The sequence below is a fragment of the Passer domesticus genome, chromosome 17, assembly GCF_036417665.1.
Source record: "Passer domesticus isolate bPasDom1 chromosome 17, bPasDom1.hap1, whole genome shotgun sequence".
NCBI lineage: Eukaryota > Metazoa > Chordata > Aves > Passeriformes > Passeridae > Passer > Passer domesticus.
Window position 1 is genome coordinate 1,639,635 of NC_087490.1, and position 19,444 is coordinate 1,659,078.

Here is a 19,444-nt window from a genome sequence, read left to right on the forward strand (position 1 = left end):
CTCCTGAGAGCCCAGTGGTGGCACAAATCCCTCAAGGGCTTTGGTAATGCAGCCCTTGGATGGAGAGAAGCCTCTGCACTATCAAAAGGGTACTTGAAGAGATGGAGTGCTCTGCAAGATGGCATTTTTTAGGAGACATGCACATATTCCATCACTCCCCCACACACTACAGAAATAACGGGCTGAGGAGCTGGAGCAGACAGAGTGTGTCCATTAGAGTGGGAGATCTGTCAATACACGGCCCTGCCTGCAAAGGGCCCTGCCCTGGCTCTGCCTCACTCTGGCAGTTTAAGAGCCAATCTTTTAAGACTTTCACAAAAGCAGACGTGCATGAACGTCCCTGGATCTGAACTCCAGCAGGGCCCCCAGCAGTCAGTGAGAGCAGCAGCAGGAATGTGCTGGGAGAGGATTTTCAGCTCCGTGTGAACAGTCAGTCTTTGTTAGGAGGGATAACCCCCAGTGTGGTGCCAGCAGAGCTGCTGCTCCCAGCTATTGGCCCTGTTTGCATCAGGCCAGGCCTGCCCGTGGGCACCTGATTACACAGTGATTGAGCTGATGGAAGGGATCCGTCCTTCCCCTGGAGAGAGCTCTGCTACAGTCCTGTGGCAAGGCCTGCTCATGCAAGGGTCAGTCCCTGGATTCTGGGGAGCTCCCACTGCACTGTGACAGGCAGGGAAGCTTTGGAGTCACTCAGTGCTGGGCTTTTTGTGGAGTTGGGAAGCTCTTTAAGGAGTAAAGGAAGTGGAGACAATTCCAGCACGGATTTACTGCTTATAAAACTTCACAAGACATGCAATAAACGCAGCTGATGAGAAACCTTTAGCTGTTCCCCTGATCAATATCATGTTTAGATTAGAAAACCATTTTTAATTAAGAAGTTAATTCTCTTCCTCACCATGAAGGCAGCTGGTTTCTTTGAGCAGCTCTCTCAGACTTAAAATGGAGCTGCTCAGTCCCCCCTCCTCAGGCAATTGCATTTCTGTTCTCAATTAGGTTTGGGGGCCAACAATCCCAAAGACCCATATTTAGACTCTGGATTTAATAAATAACAATCCAACAGCAGGCTTAAATTGCTCAACTTCCTAAAAAGATTCCAGCCAAGCCCAGCAATGGGCCAAGCCCAGCAGCCTGAAACCCAAGATGATGTAATGAGATGGCAGGAGCTCTTCTCCCCAGGAATACATGGCCCTGTATTCCATAATACAGAATATATCCACAGTAATAAATACCGTAATAGCAGTAAAGAAGAGATTTTAACTTCTGAACTCTGGTATTTGGGCTAAGAACATCAACAGCAATTTTGGGTTTTGAAAAGATTATTACATAGAAGGTTTGAAACCAAAGAGGAGAACCAGCTCCCCAGTGACCCCTTGCACGCCCACTCCTGCACAATTTCAGGAAGGCTTGGATTAAGGTTTCAACTGGAGGAGTTGAGCTGCCCTTAGCTAAGCTGGTGAGAGCAAGCACAGCAGACAGAGAAGCCAAAAGAAATAATTTTAAATCCCAGTTGTGTTCTTACTGCTCTCAGGGAGGAAGTGGGATACATCCATACCTCTTTATCACTGTAGGAGATATTCCGGATCTCGTTCCATGGGAAGGAGATTTTGGGGGTCAACCTGTTGTCTGGGTCATAAATGTGAAGACCCAAGGCATCAACTCCAAGGAGCAGCTCTGTGCCCTTTTTATTCTGCAGGAGGAAAGGAAAGGAAAGAGCAGAAATCACTGGAGGGTCAGAGATGAACCACTGTTCCCTCCTCAGCCAGCCCCGAGCAGTGACCCAGCACCCGGTACCAGGAGCTGCTGCCTCCCCTCAGCACAGCTGGGGTCCCCAAACGCCACCTCCCAGCTCTCCTGGCTCTCCAGGACATGGAGACTATCCTGGCAGGAAAGCAGGACCCCCAACCCACCCAACTCACCCTGATGGCAAAGTAGTTCACGCCGTACATTTCCAGGTCCTGGGCTATCTTCAGATACTCCATTTCAGCTTCATCTCTGTCAGGCAGGAACAGTGTTTGGGAGGATCAGAGAGGGACATGGCTGCTCCTGCTGATCCTAAGCACTCACCAGGCTTTAAAGCCTGGACTGTCTCTATCACACAGGTCAATCCTGTCTTTGCTGGCAGGATCAATAAAGTCCAAGAGCAAATCTCACTCTGCAGTTGCCAGCATCTGAGTGGCTGCTGAGATGCAGCACTCCAGGCCTGGCTTTGTTCACCTCCCAATCTCTTCAGCATAAATAGGAAATCCCTGGCTGGGATGCCACTGTTTCAGATCCACAGCTTTAGGTTTATCCCCCAAAAGGAGCATTCTGCCACCTGAGGCAGCCATATAGTTTGAATCCCTATTTCTTCTCCCAGATCCCTGATGGAGGTGAGTCCTTACTTTGCATAATTCCTAAATTCTCTTGAAGGCCCCTACAGTGACCAGGGGACAGCAAGGCACAAGCAGAGCCATCAACAAAAGCTTTGAGCTCTTCTGGAGGCTGCTGCAGAGATGTGCTGGGATTAACCCGCTGGCAGAGCTCATCCAGTGCCTGCCCAAGCTTCCCAAAGCCTGGTGACTCTCCAGGGGAGGGGACTGGCCCTGACCCAGCCCAGCAGCACAAGCTCACCTGGCTCTGCCCCGGTGCTCTGCATACCAGGCTGTTATCCTTTCCTCCCACATCTCTGGAGTCATCTGGTACAGGTTTATTACCTGGGATAGGTGGGAGACAGAGACCAGGTCACAGTGCTGCTCCTGGCTCAGCAAGAAAGCCAGAAACACCAAGACAGGTCCAGCAGCACGTCCAGCCTCAGGAGAGCTTGGACACCGACTCTCCATGGCTGCTGAGCTCCTTACCCGCTTGGGAAGCAATTCCTCCTGTGCCAGGAAGCCTCTCTTGTGGACGTTGGGATCGTAGTCGCCGTACTGGAGAGAAGCACAGACACCATGCCCACCCCACGTTAACAACAAGGGCAAGTCAAACCCTTCACCCCCTCACACCCAGCCCTGAGAGACAGCAAATGCAGCCTGCTCACCCCTTCAGCCCGCGAGCACAGAGCCTGCTGCTCTCTGAGGTGAATAACCTGGGTTTCTTCATCCTTTCATTGCTAATAGAAAACAAAGAGATTCCTTCTACTCATGCAGCAGAGCTGGGAGCCAAACAAAACTTCCCAGCATCACAGAATCATTAAGGTTGGAAAAGGTCTCCAAGATCAAGTGCAGCCTGTGACTAAACACCTCTAAGGTCCCCAAGAGCCACATCCTCTCAGTTTTTTAACACTTCCAGGGATGGTGACTCCACCTTTTCCCACAACTTTAGCTGGTGACTATCACCAGTTGATGTCCTCCATCAGTCCAGATGGACTAGATGACAGTTGTCTATTCTATTCTCATTATCATGCCCTAATTAACAATTCTCCCAATGCAAGGCAAGACTCTACAGCTGAGAGGTCCTTGTGCTTCCACAGGTAGTGGAACAAGGAAATAAGGCATGGAGAAAGACCTGTCCCCAAAACCTGATGGATAGCAACGATCCAGGTTAGGCAGATGGCAGTTCCTCTGTTGCTGCTCATCACTCTAATGAATACATATCCAAAAAATTAGAGGAGTTTGACAGATTCCTCTCAGGCAGGTGGTGGCTCTTCTGTCAGAGGGTCTGTTGCTCAACTGGGTCATGGAATCCAATTCAGATTTGTTAAGCGCATCCACTAATTACTGGTATTTGTTTAGATTTACATCTCTTTGAGCAGCATATAAAGTGACTGAGAAAGAAAACTGCTTATTAACAGATTGAAGAGCCGCGTGTCCCTGCGGTGCATGTGAAAATGAATTTACCTCCCGCACGGCCTCAGAGGGCAGGAAAACACTGCAAAACGGCTCCTCCAACAACCCAGCAAATTCAGGGAGAGAGGAACAAAGCATGTGAGGCACGTACACACAGTGCTGTGACTTCCACACTTCCTTCACCTGGCAACCAGGAGTTCTGCAGTGATAGAGGTGACAGTGCCCGACTGCATGAGACACAGCGCTGCTTGCTCAAGCCACTCATTCTTCAGCTGGGGCAGCCCTTCCCTCCCCGCTTTTCTGAGCAACCTTCGCTCAGGAAGTGCAAAATGGTGACAATTTTTAAACACAAGAGGCACCCGGTGGTCATACAACAAGTCAGGGGGCTTTTCCTCTCAGCCTCCTTTTTGTGCCAGGACCTTCACACCGTGCACCAAAACCAGAGCTCAGCATCAAAAGTCTACACGCATCCCACCTCTGTGCTTGGGAGACAACACGTGGGGATTAAAGACACAAATATTGATTTGGAGCCAATGCAGATGCAAAGGGAGCATGTAACAACAACCAACACTGACTCAGACTTCAATTAATAGAACAAAACCAGCCCGGATTTCGTCCAAGAGCGAAGGCAACTCTCTGCCTTCCAAGGTCTTGGAGCTCCTCAGGATGCAGCACTCTGCAGGTACTTGGCCCCTGAGCCCCCCTCAAAAGGAAGCAGCACTAAAAACATGGCACTGGTGAAGGAAACTCCAACAACTTTGGACAGGCAGCAAGTAAATCATTTTTAGGTGATGAAAATAATAGTAAATAGGATTAACATGATTATTTTCTGTTGTGATCTTCTGCAGAAGTCTAAGACTAAGTATGGATTATGTGACTTTTCATGTGCTAAAAAATACTGCTGTGTCCCAGAGGAATATTTGTACTGAGAGGGGAGTCTGGATGAGAACATTAATTATTCACAAGTCAAAAATCAACAAATGGCTTAAGTATTACAGAATTTGTTGGCTCAAATGATTTTGCAAATGTACTTTCCAAAGGCCTTTTCAATTAAACCATTACTTTCAAACTGTCATGGAATTTCAGCTCTTGTTAATTGAACTGTATGATTAATATTCATGATTGGGCATGGAATTGCCTTTACCACATTCATAGATTGTTGGATAAACACAGGCACATTCAGCTACAAATTAACACCAAGTATTGCTTGTTTGGGGGAAAAACAATAATAATTAAAGAGCTGTTTGCTGTGCTACAAGATCTGAAGTGCTGAGAGAGTTGCAGCACAGCAGCGACCTGCATTTAAGGGGCAAAAAATAGAAGAACCTCCTGGATGTTCCCATTTTTTTTTCAGTTGATCCCACGTCTTTCCCAGCTATTTAAAACCTGAACCACCTCCAACCTCTGAAAGCCACGTGGGTGGTTTGAACAGGGCTGGAGGGGAAAGCACATAGTAATTCCCCAAATGAACACAACGAGAGAGAAATAAATAAGCTGTTATTTTTACGACCCCCCTGTTTCCTTTGCTGTCTCAGGTTGGTGTGGATGGACAGCACCTGGCTGTCAGTAAGTGGCTGCTGGATGCACACACACTGCTGTGTCAGGCTATTATGCCCCTAATCATGCAAATCAGCACGTTATTAGTGAAATTACTGCACTCTGTGCCTGCTTTCTTGTCCAGGAAGGACATCATTATCCTATTCAACTGGAAGGAGACAACCTGCAACATCCTTCTTCCCAGCTCCCTAGCAAAGATGTGCTTTCAGCTTTCACCTCTGCTGGGAGTGAAAGCAGAAGGGGAATCTCAGGCTGGAGGGGCAGCAAGGAAGAGATGTCTGAAAAAAGCCCTTTAGTGAAAAGCAGAAAAGCCATCCCTGCTCCACCTTCTCCTGATCTCAGCAGGGTCAGAACTGCTCTGACTCCATGGGAGCTCCTCCCAACGCCCCAGGACATTCAAGGTGCCAGGGGGACAAAGGGGAGGGCACAGCTGACCTGCACCAAGGCACAGCCTGTACCCAAGGAGCTGTCCTGGCCATGAGGTAACAGAGCTCAATATTTACCCAACATTTATTCATTCTGGCAGCCAGAAAAGTCATTCCCTATGCATCCTCAGCTCAGGTCAATGGAAAGAAAGCCAAGGAAGTGTTTACTCATGCACTCTAATAAGAGTGATGAATGTTTCACACAAACAGAAACATTTCTAAAAGCAACTTTTCTTTGCCCAGTTGATGAGTCTCTTGAACAAAACATGGTTTCATCAATACTCTGATTATGAGGAGAAAACACCAATTTCTTGCAAATTCAAATCCCATCAAAGAACATGGCACCCAGGGCTCTACTCAGAGTGTGGGCTGAAGGCTTATGAGAAAATTACATGGACAAAGGAAAAAACCAACCTGGATCAGGCCCTCTCTTCTGGCAACAAGGCCAAACCTCCTCTCCTGCACTGCCAGCAAAGATGGTCCCACAGAGCTGCTCCTCCTAAACTTCTCCACAGCCCTGCTCCTCAAGGACAGCTGGACTTGCCAGAACCAGGGCACAGCCACCCGCCTGCAGTCCTGTGAGCCAAATCCTCCCAAAATCCCACCCAGAGTCAGAACCAACAGGAGATGCAAAGACAATGTGGCTGGGCTGTGTTCAGACTGCAGTTGCTCCTCTCCCTCCCAAAACAGGATCTCTGCACACACAAACTGGAGCTGAGCTCCACGAGCTGTTAACTGAGAAGCAGCATATGATGTGCAGGGAGAAATTATGTCCCTGACTGCAAGAATGTCCCTGCCACTGAACCCTGGGCTGCTGCCTCCACCCCAGGAGTCTCTGCCCTGGGCAAGCTATCCAAGGTTGCACATCCCAAACTGGAAAACAGTGTCCTCTGGAGTAAATCCTCAGCAAAACACACCCACTCTGGGCCCAGAGCAGAACACAGCAGAGAAACAAGGGGAACTCAATGAACACTGACTTTTCCCTCTGTCTGGTGAAGCCAAACACTCAAGATCAAACCCAAGATAAAAGGAGAAGCCAGGAGAAGCCCTTTCACAGTGCAATAAAATGGAAGTGGCAGTTCTAGCACTGAAATAAAGTCATTATCAAGGTAAGTATTCTGGGGGAGCAGTGGAGCTGGGAGTCCCATGGCTGGTTTGCCTCTGGCTACACTGGCAAAAGCAGGGAGGAGATCCAAAAAGCCTCAGGCTCAGGGAATTCATCTGCTCCAGCAGTAAGCCATACTCAAGCAGGCTCTGCAGCTCATGAGCTGAGCATTTGCTAAAGAGTCCTGGAAAGAGAAAGCAAAAATCCATCCAATGTCTGGAGGTAGCCAGGAACCAGCCACGTGCAGAAGGCAGCAGTGCTGGTGTAGCCCCCTCACTTCCCAAGCTTTCACAGCTTTCCCTGCCTTCCCTTTGCCCAGGAAGTGGCTCCAGCACAAAGCACCTGGACCAACACTACCCCAGCAGGCCCTTGGAGCATCCCTTGCTGCCTACCTTGGCTTGGACAGCGTAAGAGGCCAGCAGGACAGAGGCTTCAGGAGGACAGAAGATCTTCTCATCCAAAATCTGCTTCTTCACCTGCACACAGAGCAGCAAAGGACAGATAACACACGTTTAGTGGAGCACAGCAGAGCATGACTGTCACAGCAGATGGCTGCAGTTTGTTTTAACTTGAGCTGTCAACCACACAGAGTTAACAATTTTCCTCACACTAATCACAGTCCAGACCCAGGAAATCTCTGGCGGCTCGGAAGGGCTCAGGCTTTCACAGAACACCTTTCTCAGACAGGCTGGTGAGAAGAGCTAAATTTATATGTGGGAAATGACAGCACCTTTATCCTGTTGCTAAAGGCAAGGGGTGGGGGGAGAACCTTGCATGTAAACACAGCAATAAAACCTCTTCAGGCACGAGCTACGGATTGATAGGACATTGAGCCACGCTGCTAAATAAAAGAGCAGCTTGCAGCTGAATCTCTGAGTACTGCAAGCTTTGCTCTGGGACATTTAGGCCTCATTGTGAGTCAGTGCTCACCTGTGCTGGAGGCCAATTCCTTGGATCCCAGCACGGAGAGCTGGGGGTCACCTCCATGGCAGAGCTTCCAGCAGCAGGCAGAGCCCTGCGTGCACTCCCAGGAGAGCCAACGCGCAGCTCCCCGAGGCCACAGCTTTACTTCCCTGCCTCCTGTGCATTCAGAAATTAAACCTGTCATGTTCGATATTTTTTGGGTTGGCACACTTAATTTTCCTGATTAAAGATAGGGGGGAAAAAAATTTAAAAAGCCTACGATTTCCTGGGAGGCTTAAATGGATTGTTGGAGATGCAGGAACATCAATTTGAATTTATAACGTGCTTTGAGTCCTCAAAGTTGGGTACAACATAATCACAGCAGATATTCTGCTGCATCAAGATAAAAAACAGGAGAGTTTACAAGCTTAGATGTGCTCCTGTTTCCCAAATGCATTCAGGAGCCCAGGTTCCTCTCAGCACACAAATCCCAGCAGCAAAGTCATGGTCTGCATTTAGAAAATGCAGCTTGAATGGCTTTTCCTCTCTGATTTTCCTTCTCAAAGATGCCAACAGCATTTTTCCTCACCGTGGATAAAGCTCCTGGCAAATGAGGCATTCAGAAATAACCCTACAGAGACACCAGTGCACAAGACTGAGCTTGGAAATTAACAGGAATACTTTGCATTTAGAACACTTTCGGCTCTAGAGAAAAAAGATGGACTTTGGAAGAGTGAGAAGTATCAAGAGGCTGGTGAGCTCACTTGGAAAGGGCAGGACACCCTGGAGGCTACAGAGGTATTCCCAAATCCAGGTTGTCCTGACTTTGGTGTAAGAAACATAACAATGAGTGACTTGTTAAAAGTTTTTGCAATTTATCTTCAAATTAACAGCCAGAGAGCAGCTGAAACATCCCAGTGAGTACCCAGGAGTCTGACTAGGAGGGCTCTGTTCCCTGTAACCGTGCTTGACACAACTCTTCTGAGGAAAAATGTGTCAGAAAATGGATTTTGTGGCAGAAAATTGATCATGTCTCTGAAAGAGAGCTCCTGTGACAGCAGCTCCTTGTTATCAGCCGTGCAGCATTGTCACATCATCAGCTGAACTGATTTCTCAGGACACAAAGTTTTGTAGAAAAATTTAAGTAAAAAACCCAACCAGGATGTGTTCACCAGAGTTTCCAAATGCTTAACTGCAGGGCAGGAGTTCCTGGGACAGGTGAGATTGTGAGGTTTCCCCTTCTCCTCTGTTTTTCCATCAGAGAGCTGAGCTGCTGGGATGTTCTTCTGCTCCAGCCTGAAGGCTGTTTAGTGAGGAGGGGAACTTTGCTGTCAGCCTGGGAACAGGCTGGCTGCACTCTGCTCTCCAGGATCAAACTGCCCTGCTCCACACAGCATTGCAGTCACGTCCAAAGGCAGCTGCCACCCCTCAGCACAGCTCATCCCACACCCTGCAGAGGGACACGAGCCCTTGGCTGACAGATCCATGTCCCTGAGCCACCACCCATGGATATTATGGATCACCTCATCATTCCTTACTGCCACTTCAGAGGTCTGGCAGTCTGGGCAAGCTGCTTCCTCCACAAAAACCATCCTTCACCTGATTTAGGAAGTATCTGTTGCTAAGGACAAGTGTCTTTGGAGGGGTGTGAACATAAGGATGTGGAGCACACTCTGCTGACCAACTCCCTGACCCTGGGACCTTCTGCTCATCCTGGCTCCCTCTCCCTCAGGTTGGATAGCAGTGCATTGACTCCTACCTGCAGGAAGAACAGGTGCTGGGTGATTTCCTGGACCAATTCCTCCTCTGCATTCTCAGGGTAAAATTTGGCCAGGAAGTGGAAAGTTTTGGGCTCCTCTGTGGGAACATCATGATCCAGGACCTGTGGGATACAAAAGCCATTTGGTTTCTTCAAGGCAAGACCCAGCTCCCTTCTGTTCAGATGAGTACATATTCTGTCAGACACTTTTAGACATCTAGAACGGACCTAAATAGTTCAAACACCATAGTTAAAAAAAGAAAACAAACATTTCTGACACTCCTAATGATGCAAGGGAACAAAAAAAGGCAGAAACAAACAGCATGAGAAATGAGACAGTGAAGGTTGATCCTGATCTGCCACGTGCTCCTTGCCTCTCCTGGTACTTGCAGAGAGATGTGGGATCCTGCTGCGCCACCACCCGACTTTCTCCTTGTTTTCCTGCACTGAGTTTATTCACTGGTGTTTCTGACCACCTTGCTCTGCTACTCCCCAGTTAAATGCTGTTTAAAACCTCAGCCTGAGAGGTGAGACACCCAGGCCTCCTTTGGTGTCCATGACCATCTGGCTGTAGTGTCACATCCTTTGGACATGAACAGAGCCACCCCTGACACCTCCAAAACCCTCCCCTCACAGATCTGGGGAGCCTTTCCTCCCTTATCCCCATCTCCTTTTCACTCTGGTTTTCCTCCTCCCAAGCTCTCTGTATTTCTCAACAACAAAACAAGAGGCAACTCCACTTTTCTGCTGATGGTTTTGTGTTCAGGGGCACAGAAGAGAGAGTTTTAGGTTTCATTTGCTTTGCAGTCACCCAAAGTGCAGCACCCCAGCATGACTGGGACCCAAAATGTCTCCAGGGGATTCAGTGTGCACAGATGCTGGGATGGGGCATCTCTGCCCTCTTTTCCCAGTCTGACACCCCCAGATACCACAGAGATGGGATTTAAGTACATCTGTCCCAGCTCACCCTCTACACAACCTCGGGCATTCAAAGACAAAAGGACATTCTCTTTTGTCATCCCACACAATGACTCAAGGGAAATATTCCTGTCCATGGCAAGGGCTTGGAATGAGATGAGCTTCAGGGTCCCTTCCAACCCAAACCATTCCGGGATTTTGTGAGTTTTGGTTCCAACCTTCTTGTCCATCTTGAGCCAAGCCACCGTGTCCTTGATCGTGTACTGCAGCCCGAAGAACCAGGTTTCCCGCAGTCCCAGGGTCCTGCACACCAGATCAAACAGGTCCTTCCCTTTCCACTTCACCTGCCAGAGAGCAAACAGGAAGCAGAGTTACAAAGGTGGATTTCAGAACTTCTCTCTGTTCATCCAAATGCACTGCTTTCACCTCTCAAGGTCAACTTTAAACCCCTGAGAATGCATCTGGTACAGACATGAGAACACCCTACCCAGGCACACCTTATCTCCTTCCATCTGATCTCATCTGCAGATCACCAGCTCCTCCCTCAGTAGGAAACTGAAATGTGATTTCCCCCCTTTTCCAAAAAATGACACCGTAAAGCCCCTGTTTCTTGCCCTGGGAAACTAAGGGTTCATTCAGGCTCTTGTTGAGCTCAGTTTAAGGCTCCCGACATGTTTAGGTTCCTGCCTGTTGCCAGAAGGGAATAAAAATCCCTTTGAACTGTCCCTTGGTGGCTTTAACGTGTCTCTCTACAGGCTCAGGAAGCCCTGCACATCAGCACCAGGGGTTCAGAGAGAGGAGCCACAAAATCAGCAGTGACACAATCCCTGCACAGAGCGTGTGCGTCCAGAGCCAGCGACCCTGCACGGATAGAAGGGAAAAAAGAGCTCCAAAATCCCCATCGTTACCACTGAAGTCAGCGGTTCTCTGGGAGCACATTTTGATACAGTTAAGCTGCATTTTCTGCTGAAAATGTTGGTGACAGAAGCAGCCAAGGAGCAGAGAAAATTGGTTGCTCAAGGACCATGTCCTTGGAGCAATCCTGCAGCTGCATCCATGATGCTACTGAAGTTTGCTCATAAAACCGGGAGGTGTTGGGAGGCAGAGAGGTGAAGAGGGACATAAACCACGTGAATCTAATATGCCAAAGCCACTTTGGTCTTCCATCTGCGCGCTGAAAACAATTGCTGGCCCGAGACATATGGCCATTACTCCAAAGCCCTTGGGCAAACAGATCTGGCGCGCTCTCTTGTCACTACAACTCAATCCTGGTGCCACCTGGACACATCGATATGAGCGCAGGGCCGCTCCCACTGTCACCCACTGCCGCCTTGTGGGCACAGCCAGGCCCAGCTCAGCCACGCTCTGCCTTTCAGCGATGACTCCGTCACGGCTCTCCCCCTTGCCAGGGAGCACAGACACACACGCTGACAGTCCCGGAATAGGACAAAGCCGCCGCCACCCTCCCGAAATCACCACCCCCGGACGGCTCGCCGCGATGCGGATCGGGCGCTGTCAACACCTCGGGGTCAGAACGCCAGGAGCAGCAAGTTTGGCAGTGCTGTAATTATAACCCCCCTAATTTCACACATTTCACTATCCTCCAGCCCCCGGGTGGGCTCCAGCTCGGCACAGGATGGCTCAGACTGCAGAAGATCTTTTCCTGACTATGATTTTAAGTGGGAGGTTAATTCGAGGGCTCAGACAAAACAGAGTGAGGCCCATTAAAAGAGCTATTTGGTACCATTTTTGCAGGCACATAAAAGCAGGCTGCCAGCAAAAGGCTATTTCTTCACTAAACTGCTTTGTATAAAGCATTATGGGCTGTTTTTCCTTCTCGAAGACCGTATTTCAGTCTCAGCACAGCAGTGCCTGCACCAAACCTTCCCAGGACAGGCTGCTGACGGCAGCACCAGGACGTGGCTCCACATCCCATGGGATCAGTACGTTAAACCTGGAATTTCCACTGGCCGTGACTCCTCACTGAACCACCTCAGGTACCCAAACTGTGCTCAAGAGCTCACAGGACCCAAAGGTTTCCTCTCAAAACACAACCACCAGTTTGTTTTGAAGAGCAGCACTGTGGATTAAAGCAGGAGCTTTGTGCAGTTTCAACTTGGTGATGGGAATTTGGAATGGTTTGGGTGGGAAGGGACCTTAAAGACCACCCAGTGCCATGGGCAGGGACACCTTCCACTGTCCCAGGCTGCTCCAAACCTGTCCAACCTGGCCTTGGACACTGCCAGGGACCCAGGGGCAGCCACAGCTGCTCTGCACAGCCCATGCCAGGGTCTCACAGCTGGATTTCTTCCTGACACCTAACCTAAATCTTTCCTCTTTTAGTTTAAAACCATTCCCCCTTCCCCTATCACTATTTGCCTGCATTAAAAGCTCTCTCTCCTTTTTTTACGAGCCCCTCTTTAAGGGACTGTATTTTAAGCGAGGCTTCTGCTGCTGCATTTTACACCAGCGCTTTGTCACCACGCGTTTCTGTGGTGGCAGGAAGAGACATTTAACATTCTTGCACAATGCTCAAGACTCCAGCCATAACAGAGCACACATCCTCCCCAGCTGCGCTGAATTACCTTCATTAAATATATCAATGATCAGCAGCCACCTTTATTCCAACAGACATGATTTCCCTCCACACCTCGGTACTTAAAATAACCATCTGCATGCAAGTGGCATCTTTTGACAGCTGAACCCAACTGCTTTACAGACATGCAGGACCTCAGCCCTCCTCACCCATACTTCACAGGCTTTGTATCATTAACTGCCACATTCTGTGGTTGTAAACTGCTAGATAAAAAGCTCCTGCAGGGCATGAGGGGATGGACAGAGCTGCTGTCCAGAGAGCCTGGGGGACAGCCAGGACAGGCTGGCCGTTCCCATCCACTCTGTGTCCGTCACACCATTCCCTGCACGGCACTCAAGTGACACCTGAAGCACAAAGATGATTTTACAAGCCATTCTGAGCTCCTGAAAACAAAACGAAGGAGCTCAGAGGTGAAAAAAACCTCCCCAGCCGTATGCTGGGGTGGCTGGCACGATGCTGTAACAAAGCTCCATCTCCCAGCAAAACGCTACATCATGATAACCTCAATGTGACCGTCAGGACAGAGAGGGATGCGTCACTCCAGCATCCTCCCCGTGCTGCAGGCATCACCTCTGACATTTGCAGCTCCTTTCCCATTAGCAGGATCACAGCACGGGTGGCTGCAGGGATTCAGGAGCCGCGGTAGGGACAGGGGAATGAGGTGTGTTATAAACAGGCTGTTACTCCACAGAGCCGTTTGTGTTCTTTACCAAGTACACAGTGGTTACAATCTATCAGCAAAACATTTTAAATTAGCAGCACTAAACACTAAAACTCTCCAGCCAGTGGCTAGAACGGAGTATTTCCAGCCCAGATTATTGGCATCATCTTTTTCTCCGGCGGAGACGGCGCATTTGGCATCTATTAACAGGGTTTGCATTATTTATTAACCTGCACCGGGAGTCATTTCCAACTCGCAGGCAACTGCGCGATTTATTTCGGAGCATAACCTCTCTGTCAAGTTTCACAACTGTTCCTCAGCTCCCCACTCGATAAAGCAGATCCAAAAACGAGCAGAAGGGTTGTCTGGTCCTCTCATCAGGGGTGACAAGGAGGGAGGGCAAGCCAAGGAACAGAACTGTGTTGGAAAGTTTAGGCTGGAGCTCAGGGCAAGGCTCTTCCCCCAGAGGGTGCTGGCACTGCCCAGGCTCCCCAGGGAATGGGCACGGCCCCGAGGCTGCCAGAGCTCCAGGAGCCTTTGGACAGCGCTGCCAGGGATGGACAGGGTGGGGTTGTTGGGGGTCTGGGCAGGGACAGGGGCTGGGCTGGGCGATCCTGTGGCTCCCTTCCACTCCACAATTCTAAAAAATGGGCAGCAAGGGACAAGAGGGTGCAACCATCCTGCACAGAGAGGGTTGAGCGAGGGGTCTACACAGAAAAGAGATTCCCAAAACATTATCAGTTTGATGCTTTTCTTCCAACAATGTCAAATGCGGTAAAGGGGAGGTAAGAAGGATGGGTTTAATTTAATATTTAGGTTCCTCACACAACAGGCTCTCCTGGGATAACAGGGAGGTGCCCAAAGTCCAGGGGACAGAACCTGGCTCTGCTCAGGGGGCACAGATGAAGATCTCACCTCCTCATCATAAACACAAACCCGTGGAGCTTCAGCTCTTCCAGGGATCAGGGTGGACAATAAGGGCACAAAAAAGTGAGCAGAGGATACCAAGGCTCAGCTGCTTCCCAGGAAACCCAGAGCAGCGGCCTCTGCACACCCACCCATGGAACAAGGTTAAGGCACGACCTTGCAGAAATGACTCACATTTACAGAGTCTTTTACTGCACCAATTTACCCGTAAATAACACAGAAAATGGCTTTTTGCTTTGCAGATAATTTTATTAGGTGTTAGCTCTATGCTAGGGATGTAAACAGAGGCAAGAGTCCCTACTGTGACACAACAGCCAAAGGACTGCTGGGAAAAGGGGACCAAGCCCCAGGAAAAAGTGCTCAGAGTGAAGTTATTCCTGTTTAGGATCAAAAACTTAAGGAGAAAACACGACACCACTGAAACAGGGATGGAGAGGGCAAAAGGGAGAGAGCTGGGCTTGAGCAGAGCATCCCTCCACTAACAACCTGGGAATGAGGAAATGGATGTAGGCTGTAGCTACTCCAAACCCCCATCCCACAGGAGATGCCCAAACCACCCAGCCGCAACAGTTTACAACTGAAATGGAGCTGATTTTGAGACTGCAGACCACACTTATTTCTCCTTCTGGACCTGAATGATAACCACAGTGCCACAGACAACCATTTATTTAGATTTAAAGCCCATTTGGAGCAAACAGGGAATCAAAAGTGTAATATTCGTCAATTTTGTTTTAAATAAAGTGATGTCAAATATTTTCAATTGCCACTTACTGAGTCACAGGGCTGGGCTGTAAAAGTTATTTTTATTTACTAATGCTACACGACAACTCGATAATGAGCTTTTAATTAAAACCTATTTCTGTTAACCACCGAGGAGGCCAAAAACGCGCCCAGGCGTGAGGATGCAGATGGTGCAGCCAAGCACGTTCCGTGGTGTCTGCCCGAGACAGAGACGGAGCGGCAACGCCGGGGACAGACAGCCAGGGGAGGGGCAGGGGACAACAACCGGTGACAATGTGCCCTCTGCCCTGCTCAGGTGAGACCTCACCTGTAGAGCTGCCTCCAGATCCGGGGTCCCAGCACCGAAGGGACCTGGAGCTGCTGGAGCCAGTCCAGAGGAGGCCACGGAGATGCTCCAAGGGCTGGAGCCTCTCTCTCTGGGAGAGCTGGGGGTGCTCACCTGGAGAGGAGAAGGTTCCAGGGACACCTCAGAGCCCCTTGCAGGGCCTGAAGAGGTTCCAGGAGAGCTGGAGAGGGACTGGGGACAAGGCATGGAGGGACAGGACACAGGGAATGGCTTCCCACTGCCAGAGGAATATTGGAATGGTTTGGGCAAAGACACCCAGGAGACCAAAAGAAAGATGGATGGGATATTGATGAGGAATTGTTCTCTGTAAGCACAGATTGAAGCTGTGGCTGGATCCCTGGCAATGTCCAAGGCCAGGCTGGATGAGGCTTGGAGCACCCTGGGATGCTGGAAGGTGTCCCTACCCATGGTAGAAGATGGAACTGGAGGTGCTCTAAGGTCCCTTCCAACCCAAATCATTCCATGATTTCCTGTCCTGAAGTCTCACCTCACCCTGTAAGTTGGGCTCACACAGATGAAGTTACAGGGTCAAGCAGCAGCTCAGTGCAGAGCAAGAAGCTCCAAGAGGACAAAAGGAGGGTTTGGATCCTGCAGGGAGCTCTGCTGAGGATGCACAGAGCTGTCTCCGTGCTGCACTTACACATGTGCAGCACAACCCTGCTCCCTGGCCCAGAAGGGACAGCCCCAGGCCTTCCCTCCATGCAGGAGCTGATTGCTGATGGCCACAGGGTGCTGCAGCCCAGCCTGACCCGCTCTGATGAGCCTCAGAACACAGACAGCTCAGCCAGGCTGGGAGGGCAGCCAGTGGCTCACCTCGGGGTGATGCCACCCTAAATGCCTCTCTTCCCATTTCCAGGGCTCTGTCATTCCCTACCAGTGTTGCCTCCCAGCTTCAAGAAGATTATTCCCAGGGCTGCTTCCCTGTTCAAGTACCTTTAATTTCAAAAACCACCTACTTGAAAGACACTGCCTGTACAAAGAAAAAAAAAAAGGTATTAAAGAGCATCAAAACTGGAGTCTACACACCAAAAGAGAAAGGTTTACTGTCCCAAATGCCCACCCTCCTTCCCCTCTGCATCAACACATCTCTGGATTAATTAACAGAGTCTGGGGATTGACAGCAGTTTTGAACAGTCTTTGGAGAGAAGCAACAGGAGTTCCCTACTGGCTTGGAAGAGGCTGTGATGGGAGCAGGGGATCCAGAAAACTTTTCAGGTGCAGGGTGAGGCAACAAAGCCAAAGAGGATCCATGTCCACAAGTCACAAGCACAACTTAAGGGAATGAACTGCACCAAGGAAAACACCTCCAAAACACCAACTCCCAAATGTCACTGTTGTGAATCAGAAATTCTGAGGTTTTGGGGAATAAACCCCTCCAAGACATGAGTGAGGAAAAAGCCCTTACCTGCTGTGTCTCAGATTCAGAGAGAGCAGCACGTGCTCCTGAGCGCTGGCACAAGACCAGGACACAGAGGCACATGGAGGAACGAAACACGGACCTGACAGCTGGTATCCCAACAATTTATTTGGGATCAAGTTGTAGCTGAGGGGGATTATTTCTCTCGGCTTTTTTAAACAGCTGCTCCTGCACACAGACTGCTCTTTTCCTGTTAAGTTTGTGTCCACTCACAGAAACTTTGTAGCATGAAGAGGTCACTGTTCCCACCAGCACCCTGCTGCCTGAAACTGGGAATGTATGGACCTTTATAAACCCCTTCCAAGTATCCTGCAATGCAGAAGGAAGCCAAGGGCATTCCGCTCCCTGATTTCCTCCTCCTGCCTTTTCATTTTGGTGCAGTGACTGGACACAGCTCAAAACTCAGCTCGGATTTACTGCACCAGCTCTTCCTCAAAAACTCATTTCCACCCAGATTTCCACCACCAAATCCGTGGTTGTTCCTGTTCCAGAAGATGAGCTTTGCAGCTCAGCTACACAAGTCCCTGTGTCTGGTGACAAAGGGACAGCACTCGGCCACACGTGGCCGAAATCAGGACTCTTCTACTTACAAGGGCTTTACATCCAACTGGCCCTGCACTGAGTGGGACACTGGGCTAAAATCAAGATCCCTTCCAACCAGGATTATCCTCTGGACAGAGAGGAACAGCTTAAGCACTGAAGCAATAACTGGATGCATGTTTAGACCAGCAAATACATCAGCACAAACCTGCTCTTGTCGCTGCTTGAACACTTAAGCTGTTTCTCTGGGCTGGCTGTAAAGCTTTTCCAATTCTTTTTTAAGACACCAAAAGATAAAGGTTGGGAAGCAGCTGGGCAGTGAGCTGCACCTTGATGGAGTGACCATCCCTGCAGGATTCAAGCCCAAAATCACAACACAACAGAAAGGGAAAAACAAAGCCTTTGGAAAATGGGCCGTGGCTGTGAGATGGAGAGACACTAACAGGGCTGAGCGCTGCAAGAGGAAGAAATTGGCAAAGACAGCCAGGAGACCAAAAGAAAGATGGAGGGATTCTCCCACCAGCCAGGGAACTTGGTTCTGAGAGGGAAAAAACTGCACATGGCAGGTGGGGAGACCAAGCTGACACTGGCTGCTCCACCCTCTGCCATCCCACCAGAGGTGGCATAAACAGTGCTTTGGATGTACACCCAAAAACACCACGGGGTTTTCATTGCTGAGTAACTCATGGAGTGGTTTGGGTCACAAGGGTCTGAAAGCCCACCTTGTTCCACCTCCCTGCCTTGGACAGGGATATCTTCCAGTATCCCAGGCTGCTCCAAGCCTCTCCAGCCTGGCCTTGGGCACTGCCAGGGATCCAGGGGCAGCCACAGCTGCTCTGGGCACCCTGTGCCAGGGCCTCACCAGCCTCACAGGGAAGAGGCTTCCCATGGCTGTCCAAGGCTCTCAGGAAGGTGAGGCAGCAGCTGGGGATGCTTTAGCACAGGGATTCAAGAGCTATGCAAATGTCTTCCCTTCCTCCAGATGTTATCAATTAATTAGGTACAGCTCAAACCTCCGAGATGGAAGTAACAAAAGGAAGACACTCGCTTCGTGCCTCCAAGATTTCCCCAAACAAATTTGAAGTCTTTAAAGTGAAACCCCAACCGTGATTATTAATCTCCATCGCCGTGTTAGAAATATTAAGATTTCATTTCTAGGAATTATTTTAGATTTAGGCTCAATTTAGAGACATCAACTGTAGAATAAACAGATGCAAAGCAGGTTTAATCCCTTAAAATGCACAGCTGGGGATTGCTAGGGAGCAGACTGAAAAATTAGCACTGAGAAAGAAGGTGAGTCTCCAGCAGCTACAGCTGGGTCATGGAATGTCCTGAGCTGGGAGGAACCCCCAGGGATCATGGAAGACCAACCCCAGACATCCAACAGAGCAGCAACTCTCTGTCCCTGTCAGCATGAGGTGCCACTCACAGGCCACAAAAACACATCTGAGGAGCCCCCAAATCACAGGATTCCCACTGCACCTCCTTCCACTGAAACTCTCAAGCGTTTGTGAGGCAGAATTCCCCCTCCTTCCTGGCCAAAGGCACCTCAAAGCACACAGACAGCTGGGTAAACAGTACTGCTCACTCTTCTGGCAAACTTTGGGATAGGGGCGGGTTCCTTCAGGGAGGAGCATGGTCTGTCCCAAAAATCAACTCTGCCATGCCACTGCCCCTCAGGAGGGCACAAACTCCACTCCAGGCTCCAGGGCTCACCATGGGTGTAGAGCAAGCCAAGCCCTTCCCAGGGCCACCTTCCCACCCCAGCCACTGGAGGTGTGTCTG

The 19,444-nt window shown here is 49.7% G+C and overlaps 1 protein-coding gene across 4 annotated transcripts in view; it reads right to left on the reverse strand.

Moving 5' to 3' along the window:
- The window catches only part of NF2 (NF2, moesin-ezrin-radixin like (MERLIN) tumor suppressor), a 46,687-nt gene that overhangs the window by 24,791 nt on the left and 2,452 nt on the right, over positions 1 to 19,444 (reverse strand). For all 4 annotated transcript variants that reach the window (XM_064393132.1, XM_064393131.1, XM_064393133.1 and 1 more), the window contains exons 2-8: positions 10,650 to 10,775; positions 9,514 to 9,636; positions 7,244 to 7,327; positions 2,838 to 2,906; positions 2,611 to 2,693; positions 1,917 to 1,992; positions 1,553 to 1,687 (exon numbers count right to left, since the gene is read on the reverse strand). In XM_064393132.1, coding sequence (XP_064249202.1) covers positions 1,553 to 1,687; positions 1,917 to 1,992; positions 2,611 to 2,693; positions 2,838 to 2,906; positions 7,244 to 7,327; positions 9,514 to 9,636; positions 10,650 to 10,775 — 696 coding nt within the window. The remainder of the gene's footprint in view (positions 1 to 1,552; positions 1,688 to 1,916; positions 1,993 to 2,610; positions 2,694 to 2,837; positions 2,907 to 7,243; positions 7,328 to 9,513; positions 9,637 to 10,649; positions 10,776 to 19,444) is intronic.